The sequence below is a fragment of the Henckelia pumila genome, chromosome 2, assembly GCF_033568475.1.
Source record: "Henckelia pumila isolate YLH828 chromosome 2, ASM3356847v2, whole genome shotgun sequence".
Taxonomy (NCBI): domain Eukaryota; kingdom Viridiplantae; phylum Streptophyta; class Magnoliopsida; order Lamiales; family Gesneriaceae; genus Henckelia; species Henckelia pumila.
The window spans coordinates 3,662,110-3,680,227 of record NC_133121.1 but is presented as its reverse complement, the minus strand read 5'-3'; the positions used below and the strand labels follow the sequence as shown (position 1 = coordinate 3,680,227).

General features: G+C 34.8%; 3 protein-coding genes across 3 annotated transcripts; 1 reads left to right on the top strand and 2 right to left on the bottom strand.

The window, feature by feature from the left end:
- Positions 1-6,422: 6,422 nt before the first annotated feature.
- On the top strand, positions 6,423-8,925 carry LOC140883372 (pentatricopeptide repeat-containing protein At5g44230-like). Its single transcript, XM_073289809.1, has one exon. It carries the CDS (start codon positions 6,479-6,481, stop codon positions 8,447-8,449), a length of 1,971 nt encoding a protein of 656 aa, XP_073145910.1. The 5' UTR covers positions 6,423-6,478; the 3' UTR covers positions 8,450-8,925.
- Positions 8,926-9,157: 232 nt separating this feature from the next.
- LOC140881970 (AAA-ATPase At2g18193-like) lies at positions 9,158-11,226 on the bottom strand. The gene is made up of 2 exons (XM_073287665.1): positions 9,970-11,226; positions 9,158-9,875 (listed from the first exon to the last, which is right to left on the bottom strand). The coding sequence occupies exons 1-2, from the start codon at positions 10,987-10,989 to the stop codon at positions 9,351-9,353; spliced, it is 1,545 nt and encodes a 514-aa protein (XP_073143766.1). The 5' UTR covers positions 10,990-11,226; the 3' UTR covers positions 9,158-9,350.
- A 1,930-nt stretch (positions 11,227-13,156) lies between these two features.
- Positions 13,157-15,066, bottom strand: LOC140880554 (AAA-ATPase At2g18193-like). The gene is made up of 2 exons (XM_073285112.1): positions 14,008-15,066; positions 13,157-13,914 (listed from the first exon to the last, which is right to left on the bottom strand). The coding sequence occupies exons 1-2, from the start codon at positions 15,022-15,024 to the stop codon at positions 13,381-13,383; spliced, it is 1,551 nt and encodes a 516-aa protein (XP_073141213.1). The 5' UTR covers positions 15,025-15,066; the 3' UTR covers positions 13,157-13,380.
- Between the last annotated feature and the right edge of the window lie 3,052 nt (positions 15,067-18,118).

Genomic DNA, 18,118 nt, shown 5'->3' with positions numbered 1-18,118 from the left:
ATGATTATCACGAATTTTTATTCAACACATACTCAATTTTTTCTTTACCCCCAACGGTCACAAATGGTAACAAAACGGCTAGTTTTTGCCCTATAAATATGTTCACTCAAACTCATTTTCAATCACACCAAATTCATTCTTTCTCTCAAAATATTTTATCCTCGGTTTTTTCGAAGATGGAGATGATGACATTTATAAGGATATTTTTCATAACGACTATGATCATCATGCTCACGAGTCTTTTACTCACCAGCGATTTTCCAACACATATTTTTTCTCTATTTGTATACGCACTTGTAATTTACGTTCTTCCATTATTTTGTATTGTCATATTTATGGAAATTAACTAATAAAATGCATTGTTATTTTCTAGTACCACCATGTCGAACTTGGCGAAACTCGAATTCATTGCACTTGATATAACCGGAAAAAATTATATGCCATGGACCCTCGATGTAGAAATGCATCTCGAGTCATTGGGTCTTAACGAAACTATCAAAGAAAATAACATATCATCCTCACAAGATAAAGCAAAAGCGATGATATTTTTACGCAGACATCTTGATGAGGGGTTGAAATGTGAATATTTGACCGAAAAAGACCCAATGATTTTGTGGAAAGGGTTAAAAGAACGTTTTAAGCATATACGGGAAGTTATACTTCCGACCGCACGAGATGAATGGAATACTTTAAGATTCCAAGATTTTAAAAAGGTGAGTGATTATAATTCTGCGATGTATCGAATTGTCTCACAGCTGAAATTTTGTGGGCATAATATTACTGAGATGGAAATGCCTGAAAAGACATTTTCCACATTCCACGCATCAAATATAACTCTACAACAGCAATATAAAGTGCGTGGATTTTCAAGATACTCAGAACTCATCGCATGTTTACTCGTGGCGGAAAAGAATAATGAATTGCTCATGAGAAATCATCAGTCCAGACCTACTGGTTCAACGGCATTTCCTGAAGCAAATGTCGTAAGTAAAAATGAAAACCAAAATCAAAGATATAGACAAGATTTTGGTCGAGGTCGTGGACGAGGACGTGGGCGTGGACGTGGGCGTAAAAATGATCGTGGTCGTGGTTACGGCCGTGGATATGAAAATAATCGAGATAGTTACTTCAATAACTAATCTCAAAAGAACGTCACGTACTACCCAAAAAGGCAGCATGAAAATATGAGTGAAAATAAAATCACTCAAACAGATATGAGAGTGCTTGTTATAAATGTGGCACTCCAAGACATTGGTCATGTACCCCTGAGCACTTATGTAAGCTCTTTAAAGTATCAATAAAGGGGAAAGAAAAGAGACCAATTTTGTTGAAAACAGTAACCATTTATGTGGTTCAACTTATTTCAATGCTGCCGATTTTTCAAATGATTTCGAGAACAATGATTAATATATTGGTGGGACTAGTATGTAACATGTTATATTTTTCATGCATTCTTATAAAGCATATTATATTTTGCATTGTACTTCATTTTTTTTATTGCATTTTTGTGAAGTTTGATATGGAAAATGCTATGAGCAAACATGGAAATAATACCATGGAAATTTATATACCAGATAGTGGTACAACGCACACTATTCTGCGAGATGAAAGATATTTCTTGAAAATAAAACCAACAAAAACAATGGTGAATACCATATCAGGTCCTGTAGACTTGATTGAAGGATGTGGCAAAGCACAATTTTTGTTACCTAATGGTACAAAATTTTTGATAAATAGTGCTTTATATTCACCACGATCACAAAGAAATTTGTTGAGTTTTAATGATATATATTCTCATGGTTATGATACGGAAACAATAACCGAAGGAAATGAGAAATATATGTGTCTTACTACATATAAATCAGGAAAGAAATATGTAGTTGAGAAATTATCAATGCTCCCTACTGGATTACATTATACACATATAAGTCCAATCGAATCAAATATGGTTATTGAAAATTCTTCAATACTAACAAATTGGCATGATCGATTGGGACATCCTGATTCAATAATGATGCGAAGGATTATAGAAAATACAAGTGGTCATCCACTGAAAGACCAGAAGATCTTTCAGAATAATAAGTTTCAGTGTAAAGCATGTTCTCTGGGGAAACTTATTATAAGACCATCACCAGCTAAAATCCAAAAGGAATCACCCATATTTCTTGAACGTATTCAAGGTGATATTTGTGGGCCAATTCATCCACCATGTGGACCATTTCGATACTTTATGGTATTGATCGATGCCTCTAGCAGATGGTCACATGTATGTTTATTGTCCACTCGGAATGTGGCATTTGCAAAATTGATGGCTCAAATAATAAAATTGCGGAATCAATTTCCCGAATATACGATCAAGAAAATAAGACTTGATAATGCTGGAGAATTTACTTCCCAGACTTTTAACGACTATTGTATGTCGATGGGAATTACTGTTGAACATCCTGTAGCTCATGTTCATACACAAAATGGATTAGCTGAATCATTGATTAAACGTCTGCAGTTGATTGCTAGACCAATGATTATGAGAACGAAACTCCCTATTTCTATATGGGGACATGCAATTTTACATGCTGCTGCATTGATTCGCATCAGGCCAAGTGCATATCATAAACACTCCCCATTGCAGCTTGTATTTGGCAAAGAACCAGATATTTCTCATTTGAGAATTTTTGGATGTATGGTGTATGTGCCTATTGCACCACCTCAAAGAACAAAAATGGGACCTCAAAGAAAGAATGGTATTTATATCGGCTATGATAGTCCATCAATCATTAGATATCTTGAGGCTCAGACAGGCGATGTGTTTACAGCACGGTTTGCTGATTGTCATTTTGATGAAAATAACTTTCCAATGTTAGGGGGAGAAAAGAAACACATCGAAAAAAAAAATCACATGGTATGTACCATCATTATTACATTTGGATCCTAGAACTAAACAATGTGATAAAGATGTACAACAAATTGTGCATTTGCAAAGAATAGCAAATCAAATGCCAGATGCATTTGCAGACACAAAAGGGGTAACAAAATCATATATACCTGCTGTAAATGCCCCTGCTCGAGTTGAAATTCCAAAGAAACAAAATGAAGACATTCATGATGTCATAAAACGCCTGAAGCGTGGAAGGCCAATCGGTTCAAAGGATAAAAATCCTCGGAAAAGAAAATACATAGAGAAAAATGATGATCAGAAAATAGAAAATGGTGTTCCAGAAGAAACACACGATGATGAAAATATTTTGTCAGAACCACAAACTGACGAGAATCATGAAATCTCTATAAATTATATTAATACTGGAAAAATATGGAACCGAAAGAATGTAAAAGATATTGATGAGATATTTTTGTACAATATGGCATGTGACATCGTAAATGAAGATAATGAACCAAAATCTTTTGGTGAATGCAAAACTCGAAAGGATTGGTCAAAATGGAAAGATGTCATCCAGGTTGAATTAAATTCGCTAAATAAACGTAGTGTTTTTGGACCTATAGTCCTTACACCTAAAGGTGTTAAACCTGTTGGGTACAAATGGGTTTTTATTCGAAAGAGAAATGAGAAAAATGAAATAGTGAGATATAAAGCTCGACTTGTTGCACAAAGTTTTTCTCAAAGACCTGGAATTGATTATGAAGAAACATATTCTCCTGTTATGGATGCAATTACGTTTCGGTATTTGATCAGTTTAGCAGTGTCTGAAAACTTGGACATGCGTCTAATGGATGTTGTTACAGCTTATTTATACGGATCACTTGATAGTGATATATACATGAAAATCCCTGAAGGATTTAAGATGCTAGAAGCACAAAGTTCAGAACCCAGAGAATTTTATTCTGTGAAATTACAAAGATCATTGTATGGGTTAAAGCAATCCGGCCGAATGTGGTATAATCGGCTAAGTGAACACTTGATGAAAAAAGGATATGTAAATGATCCAATATGCCCTTGTGTTTTCATCAAGAAAACAACATCGGGATGCGTGATTATTGTTGTATATGTTGATGATTTAAACATCATTGGAACGAATAAAGAAATTCAAGAAGTGATGTTATACTTGAAGGAAGAATTTGAAATGAAAGACCTTGGAAAAACCAAGTATTGTCTTGGTTTACAAATTGAACAAAAAGAATGTGGAATTTTTGTTCACCAGTCTAATTATACAGAGAAGGTCCTTAAACGTTTCAATATGGATCAATCAAATCCTTTAAGTACTCCAATGGTTGTCAGATCATTGAATATAGAAAAGGATCCATTTCATCCATGTGAAGATGATGAAGTTGTTCTTGGTCCTGAAGTACCATATCTAAGTGCCATTGGTGCCCTTATGTATCTTGCAAATTGCACTAGATCAGACATATCTTTTGCAGTAAATTTATTGGCAAGATTCAGTTCATGTCCAACGAAGAGGCACTGGAACGGAATTAAACATATATTCCGTTATTTACGAGGAACGACGGATTTGGGACTTTTGTATCCAAAAGATACAAATCAGAGAATAATTGGTTATGTTGATGCTGGATACTTATCTGATCCACATAAGGCACGTTCCCAAACCGGATATGTATTTACTCGTGGAGGCACTGCAATCTCTTGGCGATCACAGAAACAAACACTTGTTACAACTTCATCAAATCATGCCGAGATTATTGCACTACATGAAGCAAGCCGTGAATGTGTCTGGCTTAAATCAATGACTCGGCATATCCAAACTTCTTGCGGATTATCAGTGGACAAGAATCCAATCACACTGTATGAAGATAATGCCGCATGTGTTACCCAAATGAAAGAAGGATACATCAAAAGTGACAGAACTAAACATATTCCTCCTAAATTCTTTGCATACACTCAAGAGCTGGAGAAGAATAAAGATATTGATATCTGTTACATTCAATCAAGTGAGAACTCATCCGATCTCTTCACAAAGGCACTTCCCACGGCGATATTCAGAAAACACATTTATAATATTGGGATGCGCAATCTACGAAATATGTGAAGAATCATTCATGTTGACATCAGGGGGAGTTTACGTGGCTGCACTCTTTTTTCCTTACTATGGTTTTTGTCCCAATGGGTTTTTCCTAGTAAGGTTTTTAACGAGGCAGTATACAACACGTAATGGAGATAGTCATTCTATCATGATCATCATCACAAGGGGGAGTGTTGAAAATATATATAAATATATATTATTATTTATTGTTGAATGTTGAAGGTTGAAAGTTGAAAATTGAGTTGTAAAATATTGAAAATTAGTGTGTGATGATGTAATTAATGATGTATTAATTTTTGACTAATCTCCAATTGAGATCTATAAATAGGTCTCTCCATTTGTGTAGAAAAACACAATTGTGAAGAGAGAAAAATTTTATAAAGTGTAGAATTTGATAAATTTTGAGTTTTTGAGTTTTTACTTTTTACCGTAAATTTTTACTTTTTCACAACAGAAATATCCACGCTTCATATATATTTTTTAGGTCTGCAACTAGTTAATGGGGATATAAACCAATCCAATTGAATCTAGTCGAATATTAGTGAAAATTTTAAGGTTCGATTCAAATCGAATCAAATATATTTGAGTTCACGTTCGATTTAAATTTTGAAAATTTTAGATTTGTTTGCTCGAGTTCGGCTCGAAATGATCGAAGATATTCGTTAACTATTTGAACTAGTGCTATGACAATATGTTTCGAAAAATCAAAATGCATATATAATAAATATTAGTGTATTTGCACACTTGTTGTGTCTGACGAAAAATTTGATTTTTTTATTAAAATTAATTTTTGAAAAAAATCTAATAAATTTATGGAAAAAATAAATGTTTCTTGGTTGATTTTTGAAAAAAATCTAATAAATTTATGGAAAAAATAAATGTTTCTTGGTTAAATATTATTCGTAAGTATATGAGAAATAATTAAAAGAGCATGAATTATATATTTACATTGGTTATTTCGTACCATTATTTTTCTAATAATTTGAAATTTAAATTGAGGTCATACCAAGAGATCAAGTTGGTTTTTCTAAGAGGCTCTCACTTAATAAATAGGTATAGATATAATTTATTCTAATAATAAAATATTAAAGTTTGCTCACGGTTCGTGAACTATTGAGCAAAATAATTTTGACTTGAAAAGAGTTCGAATATATTCGAGTTCTGCTCGAATTTGATAACTTCGAATATAAATCAAATATTTATCAAGTTCGTTTGTGAACCGGTTTGATTTGTTTTCAGTCCTGTTTGCAACCACTCATTTTCTATTTTTCTTATAAAATAAAATCTAAAATAAAGAATATGGTTTTATTCATATTATAATTAATTAATATTAATACATGAAAAGATATGGAGTATAAAAAAAGGGAAAATGAATCGTTAAATTTATATATTTTGCTGTAACTTAATAATTTAGGGATTAGCAAAGTCCATTTTATAGGAGACGTGAAGGAATCGTTGCCGATCGTTATTACAGTTAACGATGTGTAATGGTTTCTGTTTCACCCACTCTGAAGCTCTTTCCCCCTTCGATCAGAGCCGCCATTGCCATCCCCAAGCCCGCCATTTTTCAGGAAGATCATCTTCCGTTCATCCCCTTCTCGAAGCTTCAAGAAATCAGACTGTTAGAATCTCAGCTCATCGCCACCCTCGACAATTCGACGAGCCTCGGGCAAATCAAGCAGAACCATGCCTACATAATACGCAAAGGCCTCAACCAGAGTTCTTACATTATCGCGAAGCTCATCCGCATGCTCTCGAAAGTGAATGAGCCCGTGCGATCTTACGGAGTTTCCGTGTTCTCCCAGGTGAAATTCCCCAATGCTTTTCTTTACACGGCTTTGATTCGGGGTTTTACGGTTGACGGGTTGTTTAAAGAATCGGTTTTGGTTTATAATTCCATGAGGAGGGATGGGATTAAGCCCGTCTCTTTCACATTCAGTGCCTTATTGAAGGCATGTGGGAGTGAAGCTAATTTACATTTTGGTCGGCAGCTTCACGGGGAGAGCGTGAAGTTAGGTGGTTTTGATCAGTTAGATTTGTTCGTTGGAAATGGTTTGATCGATATGTACGTCAAATGTAGCTGGTTGGATTATGGGAGGAAGATATTCGATGAAATGCCTGAGCGGGATTTGATCGCTTGGACTTCCCTCATCGTTGCTTATGCAAAGAATGGAGATATCCATTCGGCTAGTGAGCTATTTCTTGGGTTGCCGGTGAAAGATATGGTGGCATGGACTGCCATGGTCACAGGTCTTGTACAGAACGGGAAACCGAGAGAAGCAATGGAATATTTTGAAAGAATGCAGAATGCAGGCGTGGAGACTGATGAGGTGACATTGGTAGGTGTTATCAACGCTTGTGCACAGTTAGGCATGCTGAAGTATGGTAATTGGATCAGAGAAGTGACTGAGAGATCTGGCTTTGACCCCTCCAACAATGTGTTACTGGGTTCGGCATTCATTGATATGTACTCAAAGTGCGGGTCTGTTGATGATGCATATGTGATTTTCATGAGTATGAATAATTTGAATGTTTATTCATATAGTTCGATGATTGTCGGTCTTGCAAGTCATGGGCGCGCAAATTCTGCAATAGAGTTGTTCAAGGAGATGGTGAAAACCAATGTTAAGCCTAACACCGTGACTTTTATCGGGGTTCTAGCTGCGTGTAGTCATGCGGGATTGGTAGAGCAAGGTAAAAGTTACTTTGAAATGATGGAGAAATCTTATGGTGTAAAACCATCTGTGGACCACTATAATTGCATGGTGGATCTTTTCAGCAGGACTGGGCGACTTGATGAAGCGCTTGAGCTTATTAGAAGCATGACAATGGAGCCTAGTGCTGGTATCTGGGGTGCTCTTCTTGGGGGTTGTAGGATGTATGCAAATCCTCACATTGCGGAAGTTGCTGCAAGATATCTTTTCAAGATGGAGCCTGACAATATTGGAAACTACATATTACTTGCCCAGGTTTATGCAAAATCGGAAAGGTGGAAAGACGTCTTAGAGGTGAGGAAACTAATAAGAAAAAAAGGATTTAAAAAGTATCCTGCATTTAGCCAGGTTGAAGGGGAAAAGGGTGTCGTCCATGAATTCTGCGCAGGTGAAATGACCCATCCCAGGTCTAAAGAGATTAAGGAGACACTGCAGGACATCATTAATAGACTAAAATTGATTGGATACGTACCAAACTGTAGTTCGGTGCTTTATGATCTGGGTGAGGATGAGAAAAAGCAGATTTTGATGCATCACAGTGAGAAGCTAGCTTTTGCATACGGGTTAATCACCATAGACGATGGCTGTGCCATTAGAATCGTGAAAAATCTAAGAATATGCGAGGATTGCCACTCATTCATGTGTGGAGCGTCCCAAATTACAAGGAGGGAGATTATAGTGAGGGATAACATGAGATTCCATCACTTCCATGACGGGAAATGTTCCTGTTCTAACTTTTGGTAGTTGAAGTGGAGATTCCCAGCCTGACAAGCCGAAGCCCGTGGCCCTTTCAGGCTTCTATTAGGAGTCGAAGAAACCTTGGATTGCAAGAGCTAACATTCTCATGTGAATTTAAAGAGAAATTTGGAACCAGGTTTCAGAATATTGGCAGCAACTCCTGCTCAGGAATTTGATTTTCATCAAAATTTCGAAAGTTCATAAACTTCAGGTAGAATGAAGGGGACCTACAAAGCCTTTTCATATACTAGTTCAGCGTGAAAATGAATTATAATTGCGAAAACTTTTCTGTGTTTGGTTTAAGCCTTAAGGCACACATTGATTCTTGCCTTGAGAAGATCAGAGTTCGGCATCTGCGTTAATTTGGTGGAATCAGAAACGTGAGAGTACGTTCCATTTGGAACGATTGGTATTGCAGGACCACTTCTTTTGAAAATTGAAATTTTGTGCAAACTAGCAATCAGAGTTCATCTAACATTATTTTCCATCGCATTTCTTACAAGCATGGATTACTTACAAGTTTGGTTTAAGGCATAAATCGATTTATTTTTCTATTTTCCTTTCCAAGTTTCCACTACCACTCCGAATGTACATTGTTGTTGTATTATTTTACTGTTTTGAACTAACCAATGGCCAAAAGGATTCTTTTACATTGCATTTTCCTTACAAGCAGACGTTGGGACAATTAACTAGTGAAAATTTATGCGAATAAGATATAATTATAATTGGTTTTTCTTTTGTTGACATAAAAGACAATATATGTGAAGATATTGTTTGATCCAAGGGGGACATGTATACGCCCCAGTGGCCTAAACCATGTCCAAGAAGTACTACTAGTAATTGTTTTTTTTCATCATCATCACAGATTTATCATCTACACACACTCCTACAAACTTTGCTCACTATATCACAATTGCTTGATCTTGTTGCCTCTATTTGATCGCCTTCTCGTTAATTTTTTCAAAACTTTAGCAAACTTGATCTTCTGTTCCTTGTCAATCACTCCATTACTTTCAACGACTTCTTTTGCTTCTCCAATATCACATGTTTTTTCATCTACAGGTACCAAAGTTTTATCGTCCTTCTTTTTCTTGAGCAAATCAAGAACCCCCTGAAGTGCGAGATCAACATCCTCGTTTCTCATTAAGTGTTCTGCAATTTCAGCAGGGCTGATCTCTACTTCCTGGATGAAGCTTCTAATCTCTTGACATGGCTCCTTCGTTTGATCTTTCACTCCCAAGTAATTTAAGGCCAAAACATCAAATCCCTCAGGTGTGCAATACCCCATATGAATGTGCATATCCATTCGACCAGGGCGCAACAGGGCAGGATCCAGTTTCTCTTTATGATTCGTTGTGAAAATAACAATTCTTTCATCCCCACAAGTTGACCACAACCCATCTATGAAGTTCAGTAGTCCAGATAATGTCAACTGTTTCATCAAACACCAAAATTAATCAGAAATCAATCAAAGCATCATTCATGTATAACTTACATCATAATGTGTAACATTTTTTTCTGCTGACCTTTGTGTTAGAGGACTCATCGACCTCGGGTTCAGCACCCCTGTCATGCATTTGCACACTGCAATCAATATCCTCGATTACAATAATCGATCTGTTTGTGGTGGACAGCAAGATCCTCCTCAAATCAGAATTTGAATATAGACTGGCAAGTTCCATATCATACACATCAAATTTCAGATAGTTGGCCATGGCAGCTATCAAGCTCGATTTTCCTGTCCCGGGAGGGCCATAGAGGAGATAGCCTCTCTTCCAGGCCTTGCCTACTTTCTTGTAATAATCTCTTCTCCTCACAAACCTGTCTAAATCTTCAATGATGGATTTTTTCAAACACGGGTCCATGGCCAATTTATCGAAGGTGGCTGGATGATCCAAATCGATGCAGCCCCAATACCCGCCTCCATTGCCACCATCGTCATCTTCGTAATCATAGGGACAGTCCCTGGTGTACAACTTCACTGCCCTCTCGTTATCTTTGATTTCTTTTGCTTTGGCCATAACATGAGGCAAGTACTCATTGAGCACATCGTCTTTATGCGACTTGTCGAATGTCAACTCGAAAAATCTCTTCTCCGGCTGGAAATTGTTGCTCTGCTTCTCGGGTTCAACCAAAATAAACTGCCATTTGAGTTTAAAACCTTTGAAGTGATCAACCACTTCCTGATTCTTCTCCATGCTAATACTGATGCTCTTCTGTTTGGAACTTTTGTTGACTTTGAATCTTTCGGAGTCGGGATTGTCTACCGTGCGGAGATAGACCTCAGCGGCGTCGTATATTTGGTTGCGAGCGATGCCACATTGTTCGTCCACCACCATTGTTATGGTCTGGGCGGGAAGTGGATTGAAAAATCTTCCCAAGTAATGTTTGAAGAAATGGGCGAGTGCCGAAAAGACGGCCGATTTTACAGGCTCGGGAATCAAATCATATACGACTGATCGAAACAGCATCATCGACGCTGCAATTGATGCATAAGCTGAGAAAATATTGGTAGCCATTGATTGCATCTCCGCGGCAGAATACATTTTTTTTATTTCCCACCACAAAATCAACAACTTGGATATCTGATTTCAGGCGGAAGAATAGTTATTGTGATTGGGTATCGCTTGTTGTGTTTAAATACATACAGGGAATTGAAAGGGAAACTTAGGCAACACGCTGGAAAGGATGGGCAAGGGTTTGTTATCGTGTGTAGCTGGTGTTCTGATCCGCTGAATTGGAGAAAGTTGGATGGTAAAGATAATGGCGGGTGTAACTGAACCGGGTGTAGGAGATTTGCGCTCTGCTTGGACGCCACGCTTTTGTGTTTGTGTTGTCTTCCCAGTTTTATATAAGGTTCGCGGGAGTTTTGTTGGACGTGAAAAACGGACACGGTTTGGAATCGCTTTTTTGTTGTGTGGTCCGCAAATTATTTTATACAAATTTTGACATTGGTGTATGTTCAAACTCAAAAATCAATTTTTTTTCCTTTATTTAAATTGCTCTAGGTTCAAATTGTTATTAAATTCAACTAGATATATATTTTATTTTTAAATTATTTTATTGATTAGATTGCAAAAATAGATTTATATTTACTAATTACTGTACTATAAAAAAAAAATTTATAACATGTTTCCAAAAAAATATTAAACGTGAAATTTGTATTTCATAAATGAAAAGACACACATCTATATATCAACATATTAATTAATTTTATTAATATAAATGATAATATTATTATATAATATAGATAGATTGAGAGAAAAACATCATTTATTATATATTTATAAATAATTTATTTTGAATATATAACTTATCAGTTTGTCATATACATGTGTGTATATGTAAATTTGTATTGATTGATATTTATAATGTTTTCGTACAATAAATACGATCTCTTTTTATAATATAAAATTTAAATTAATATAAATGTATACTTATAATTATAGTAATAAATTTTTTTGAAAAATAAAATGTATATCTATTTGAATTTAAGAAAAATATTGGATTTTAAAATAACATATGCAAATGATAAAATTAACTTTATAACTTGATCATGTACCAATGAACCCATTTTTAATAGTTCATGTATCAAAATGATTTTTACTCGTATTATAATTATATTTATTCATAATATAATATTTTTTATATCATATTAATACTAATCATTAAATTTGTAAATATATATTAAAAACACAATAAAAATAAAATAGGTAAAATAAAAAAATTTCCCGATAATATTAATTTTTGTATAAGATTTGAAATAAATGGGCGACATGAAAGTTGTGTTTGGTACTTACACTAAAATACATTTCTGGGTTGAAGATAGCCTATAAGCACATATCTTGAGTGAGTTCTTGACACCGTATTAGACCTACGTATGTTGGAGGCGATACACTCATACATACACCAAGCAAATTCTCGTCTCCATTATAACTATTACCTCTTCGATTCAGCCGAGCGATGGGCACTAACTACTGAGTTAAAGCGACCTCTTGCGCTAACTAATAATTTTTTTGGTTAAAAGGAGGGGAAAAATGGTTAATATTTGTAATCCATGATATCAAAGTAATTACAATATATTTCAAACAAAAATTAATTATGTGCAAAATTTTGTCAGTTTAAATAAAAGCTTCAACTTTAATTAAATAGTGCAGTTATTAAATACTTATAAATTAATTTACATAATTGGATTTTTTTTTTTGTAGACAAAAAATTAGAGCCTTTAATTTGAGTCGGATCAATCCGTCTCACCACACAATTCAAATGTGTTAGATTGAAATTTTGTCAACTCTTTTAAAAGCGGACCTAGATGGGTCAACCACGGGCCCAGGGAGGCATAGGTTGATGTGGAAGGAAATTTTTAAAAAAATCTTTTATTGTGAATTGTGGATGTGTGTGTGGTGATATATATTCTTTTTGAGAAAATTGTGAAATTTTTAATATTAATTATTTTATATAATAATATGTACACGTCGTCAAATCAATAATTAAGAATTTCATTCACGTAGTTTTATTAAAAAAAAAATTTTGTGAAATGGAAAATTTTAATTAATTATTTATTTTTATTTTTTTGTGTACATGTCGATTTCTAGCAAGTCATCGAGACCACAGAACGACCCACCCCTCCACAAACGCGCTCTGCACATTTATCTTTTTTTTTTGGGTAAATAAATATTCTCTAAACAAAAATATTTAGAAATACACTGGACATATATAATAGCTTCGAGAGCTTATAATTTGAGACGCAAAATCTAGTGGATACAAACGATAAAAACACCGAAATACATGTTCCTTAATCTTGCGGAGCAAGAAATGGAATTTTGCAGTGCCAACTTTAGCAAAGGCAAGATGTTTCCCGGTAAGCTTTCTTGATGGTTGTCATTCGGTGATTCATCCCAAGCCATTCCCGAAAACGATCCCAAAGATTTTGTTTGTCACCCTTGCGTGATTTTGTTACATCTGTTCGATCGCCTTCTTGTTAAACTTTTCAAGATTTTTGCAAACTTCATCTTCTGATCCTTGTGAGCTTCGATACCATCACTTTCAATCATCTCTTTGGCTTCTCCAGTATCACCATCACATTTCTTTTCATCAACAGGTACCAAAGCTTTTTCGTCCTTCTTCCTCTTGAGCAAATCAAGAACCCCCCGGAGTGCAAGATCAACATCCTCGCTTCTCATCAAGTGTTCTGCAATTTCAGCAGGGGTGATATCTACTTCCTGAATCAAGCTTCTAATCTCTTGACACGGCGCCTTCGTCTGATCTGTGATTCCCAAGTAGTTCAAGGCCAAAACATCGAATCCGTCAGGTGTGCAATACCCCATATGAATGTGCATATCCATTCGACCAGGGCGCAACAGGGCAGGATCCAGCTTCTCCTTATGGTTCGTTGTGAAAATAACAATTCTTTCATCCCCACAAGTTGACCACAATCCATCTATGAAGTTCAGTAGTCCAGATAATGTCAACTGTTTCATCAAACACCAAAATTAATCACAAGTCCATCAAAGCATCATTTATGTATAACTTGCATCATAATGTGTAACATTTTCTCTGCTAACCTTTGTGTTAGAGGACTCATTGTCATCTCCCTCGGATTCGGCACCCCTGTCATGCATTTTCACGCTGCAATCAATATCCTCGATTACTATAATCGACCTGTTTGTTGTGGACAACAAGATTGTCCTCAATTCTGAATTGGAATATAGACTGGTAAGTTCCACATCATACACATCAAATTTCAGATAGTTGGCCATGGCAGCAATCAAGCTCGATTTTCCCGTGCCAGGAGGGCCATAGAGGAGATAGCCTCTCTTCCAGGCCTTGCCTACTTTCTTGTAATAATCTCTTCTCCGCACAAACCTGTCTAAATCTTCGATGACGCATTTTTTCAAACACGGGTCCATCGCCAATTTGTCGAAGGTGACTGGATGATCCAAATTGACGCAGCCCCAATACGCATTGCCACCATCATCATCGTCGTAACCATGGGGACAGTCCCTGTTGTACAACTTCACCGCCCTCTCGTTATCTTTGATTTCTTTTGCTTTGGCCATAACTTGAGGCAAGTACTCATTGAGTACGTCGTCTTTATGCGACTTGTCGAATGTTAACTCGAAAAATCTCTTCTCCGACTGGAAATTGTTGTTCTGGTTCTCGGGTTCGACCAGAACAAACTGCCATTTGAGTTTAATACCTTTGAAATGATCGACGACTTCCTGATTCTTCTCCAGACTAACACTGATGCTCTTCTGTTTGGGACATTTGTTGACTTTAAATCTTTCGGAGTCAGGATTTTCTATTGTGCGGAGATACAACTCGGCGGCGTCGTAGATTTGGTTGCGAGTGATGCCACTCTGTTCGTCCACCACCATCGTTATCTGGGTGGGAAGTGGATTGAAAAATCTTCCCAGGTAATGTTTGAAGAAATGGGCGAGCGCCGAAAAGACAGCTGATTTTACGGATTCGGGAATCAGATCAAAGGCGACCGATCGAAACAGCATCATCGACGCTGCAATTGATGCGTAAGCTGAGAAAATATTGGTGGCCATTGATTGCATTTCCGCGGCAGAAAACATTTTTATATTTATTTGTAAATCAAAGAATTGGTATTTGCGATTGGGGGAATCGGTGGGGGTGTTTAAATACACGGGAAACTTAGGGAGCAATCTGGAGAGGATGGGAAAAGGAGTTATCGTGTGTAGCTGGTGTATAGGTCCGCTGAATTGGAGAAAGTTGGATGGTTAGGGTGTTACGGGTGTAAATTTAATCGGGTGTAGGAGATTTTATCTCTGCTTGCAAGCCACGCTTTTGGCCAAAGTTTGGGGGAGTCAATGTTGTCGGGCTGAGAAAATGACACGCAAAACACACTGTGTCAGCTCTCAAAGAGGTTTTTTTTTAATAAGTTGTGGGGTTGGCGAATTATCCTTATTTTATTTTTATACACCCCTTCAAAGTACATATTGAATAGGTCTGTTTTGGAATTAAAAGAATGTTTTTTGATAATTTGCATTTCAATATTTTGTGCATTTATACAAAAAAATTCGTTTGTTTTTTTTTTTGTTTTTTTATTAAATCTTATATAAATTTCAAGCTAGCATTCATATGGTAAAATAATTTTGACACAAATATTCAAAATGTAATAACAATTATATAAATATATTATTGATGGTGAAAGCTCCAAAATTTAGATAAATTTTTGCTTGTATTAGCTTTACGATTTTATTTTCAAATATTTCTCACTTTTGTTTTTCACCTACTTCAAAATGTTTTTTTAAAAAAATCGTTTTAAAATTAGCAAAATCTCCCCAAGAACCGGAATCCGATTTTTTTATTAAAAAAATAATTTTTTATTTTTAAAACCTTAAATTTAATATTATATATATAGATTAAAGGATTATTTCTAATATATACTTCATTAAAAATATTATTTTAGTAACACTATATATTTTTAAATAATTTATTTATTTTTGAAAAAAATATATAACTATGATTGATATTTTGAATAAATTTATATAATTATTTAGTTTTCTAACTATGGTAGATTTTTTTTTGTCTACTTATATATAACTTTTATATTTTTAAATTTAAAAAATATTATTCATTATATTATATAAACGATTTTCTGATCAACTGACTAGTTAATTTTTTAAAAGTAAACCGATTTGGTTATAAAAATATTGATTAATTTTTTATTTTTTTTTCTGCCCAATAATTTTTGTTTTAAGATTGTCCTAGAAGATACTTAGTCTATGTTTTTTTTTATCATTTTAAAAAAGTTGAAATTAAATATTATTGATTAATTAATTTAGGATTTTGTATTTGTTTATTGATTACACTTGTTGATTGTCATGTCATCACACTCCATCATTTGGTTTCCGAATTTAGAGAATTTAGTTTTGAAGATCCAACCGATTATTTCAAGAATTCTCATTGTTTCAAACTCTTATCGCCGAAGATTTTGATAATGTGTTCGTACTCCCATGTGTTTTGGGTCACTTTTGTCAATAAAGTGGATGATTCATGTTTTGTACAATTCAATCTTATTAGGAAAGAAGTGTCGCATTTTGATTTCACTAGTTTAATTTTTGGATTAAGTATATAAATCATGAATATTTCAGATCATATGGTGTTAATTTCTTTTAAAAATATACTATAAATTTTGTCATAGATATTATATTATAAAAATATTAACAACATAAATTGTTTACAACCTTTATTTTCATAATGTTAATTTTTCTGTGATACGGTGTTGATTATTGAGGTTTTAGGGAAAATATAAAATTAAATGGTGATGACTTGTTTAATATTTCAAAACATTTATTAAACAACGTAAAGTTGTAACTTTCTTCTTGATATTTATCTTTCTAATGTTTTTTTAATATGCGTGAACACATAATTTGTAATTTGTTCGACACCAAAATCTTAAATTAATACGAGAATTTTGATTCAAAATCCGATTATAACAATCTCCTCCGAAAAATACATAAGACAACTTATATACATTCAGGTTGCTATGCTGCACAGGGGTGCAAACGAACCGAATCGAGCCGAATAATGGTAAAATTTTAAGGCTTGAATTCGGCTCGATAAGAGCATATTCGAGTTCGAGCTCGATTCGAAGTTCGATAATTTTAAATATTTTGGCTCGAGCTCGGCTCGAAATGAAGTTCGAGTTCAGCTCGAAATATTCGAACTTATTCGTGAACTATTCGGATATTATGGTTCAAAAAGCTCGAAATGTTCGAAAAAGCTCGAAATGTATATATATTTATTATATAATTATATTATATTAATTAAATATTAAGGCTCACAAACTATCGAACAAAATAATTTTGGCTCGAGCTCGGCTCGAAAAAATGTTCGAACATGTTCGAATTCGATAAGCTCAAATATTTATCGAACGGGCTCGTAAAGCTCACGAACAGATTCAGTTCGTTTGCACCCCTACACTGTACCTGGTGATTCAGGGTCATTCGACCCTGCAGAAGGGGTATTACCCCCTCTGCAAATGGATGGCCCGAATTGGCCAAAAGCCAATTTCCGTCCAGGCTCCACATGAAAAATATGGGGCTCGGATGGAAATTGGCCAATCCGAGCCATCCAAATACATAGGGGTAGGGTCGAAGGACCCGGTGATTCAAAGACTATGACCCAAACTCAAGACGCGGCATATTACGTAACGTGTGGGTCCATGTGGTCGGACCGAGAAGACACAGAATATCAGACAAAGAGCTTTTAGGTTGTGGGCTTCGCAAATTATTTTATTTTATACAACCCTTCAAATATACATATATAAAATAATGCTGATTTAAAAATATATATAATAATAATAATGCTTAATATATAACAAATATCATTTATAATGATTTTATAATAACAATATCGTGAGATTTTATTTTTCTATCTTGATATTTTATATCTAATGTATCATGAGATTTTTATAAATTAAATTCATACATTGAATTTTTTTGTGTCTTGTAAGATTTTGGTGTATCAATTCGGTTGTGCTGTAGCATCACTCAAAAATATATATATCAAAGATATCATGTAAGACATATCACTTTTCTCATATCTATAATAAAAAATAAAATAAAAAAATAACACAAAAATTCCTATAAGATGCTTTCAATGTCTTATAAAAGGATATTTGATTCAACCGACCCAGAAAAT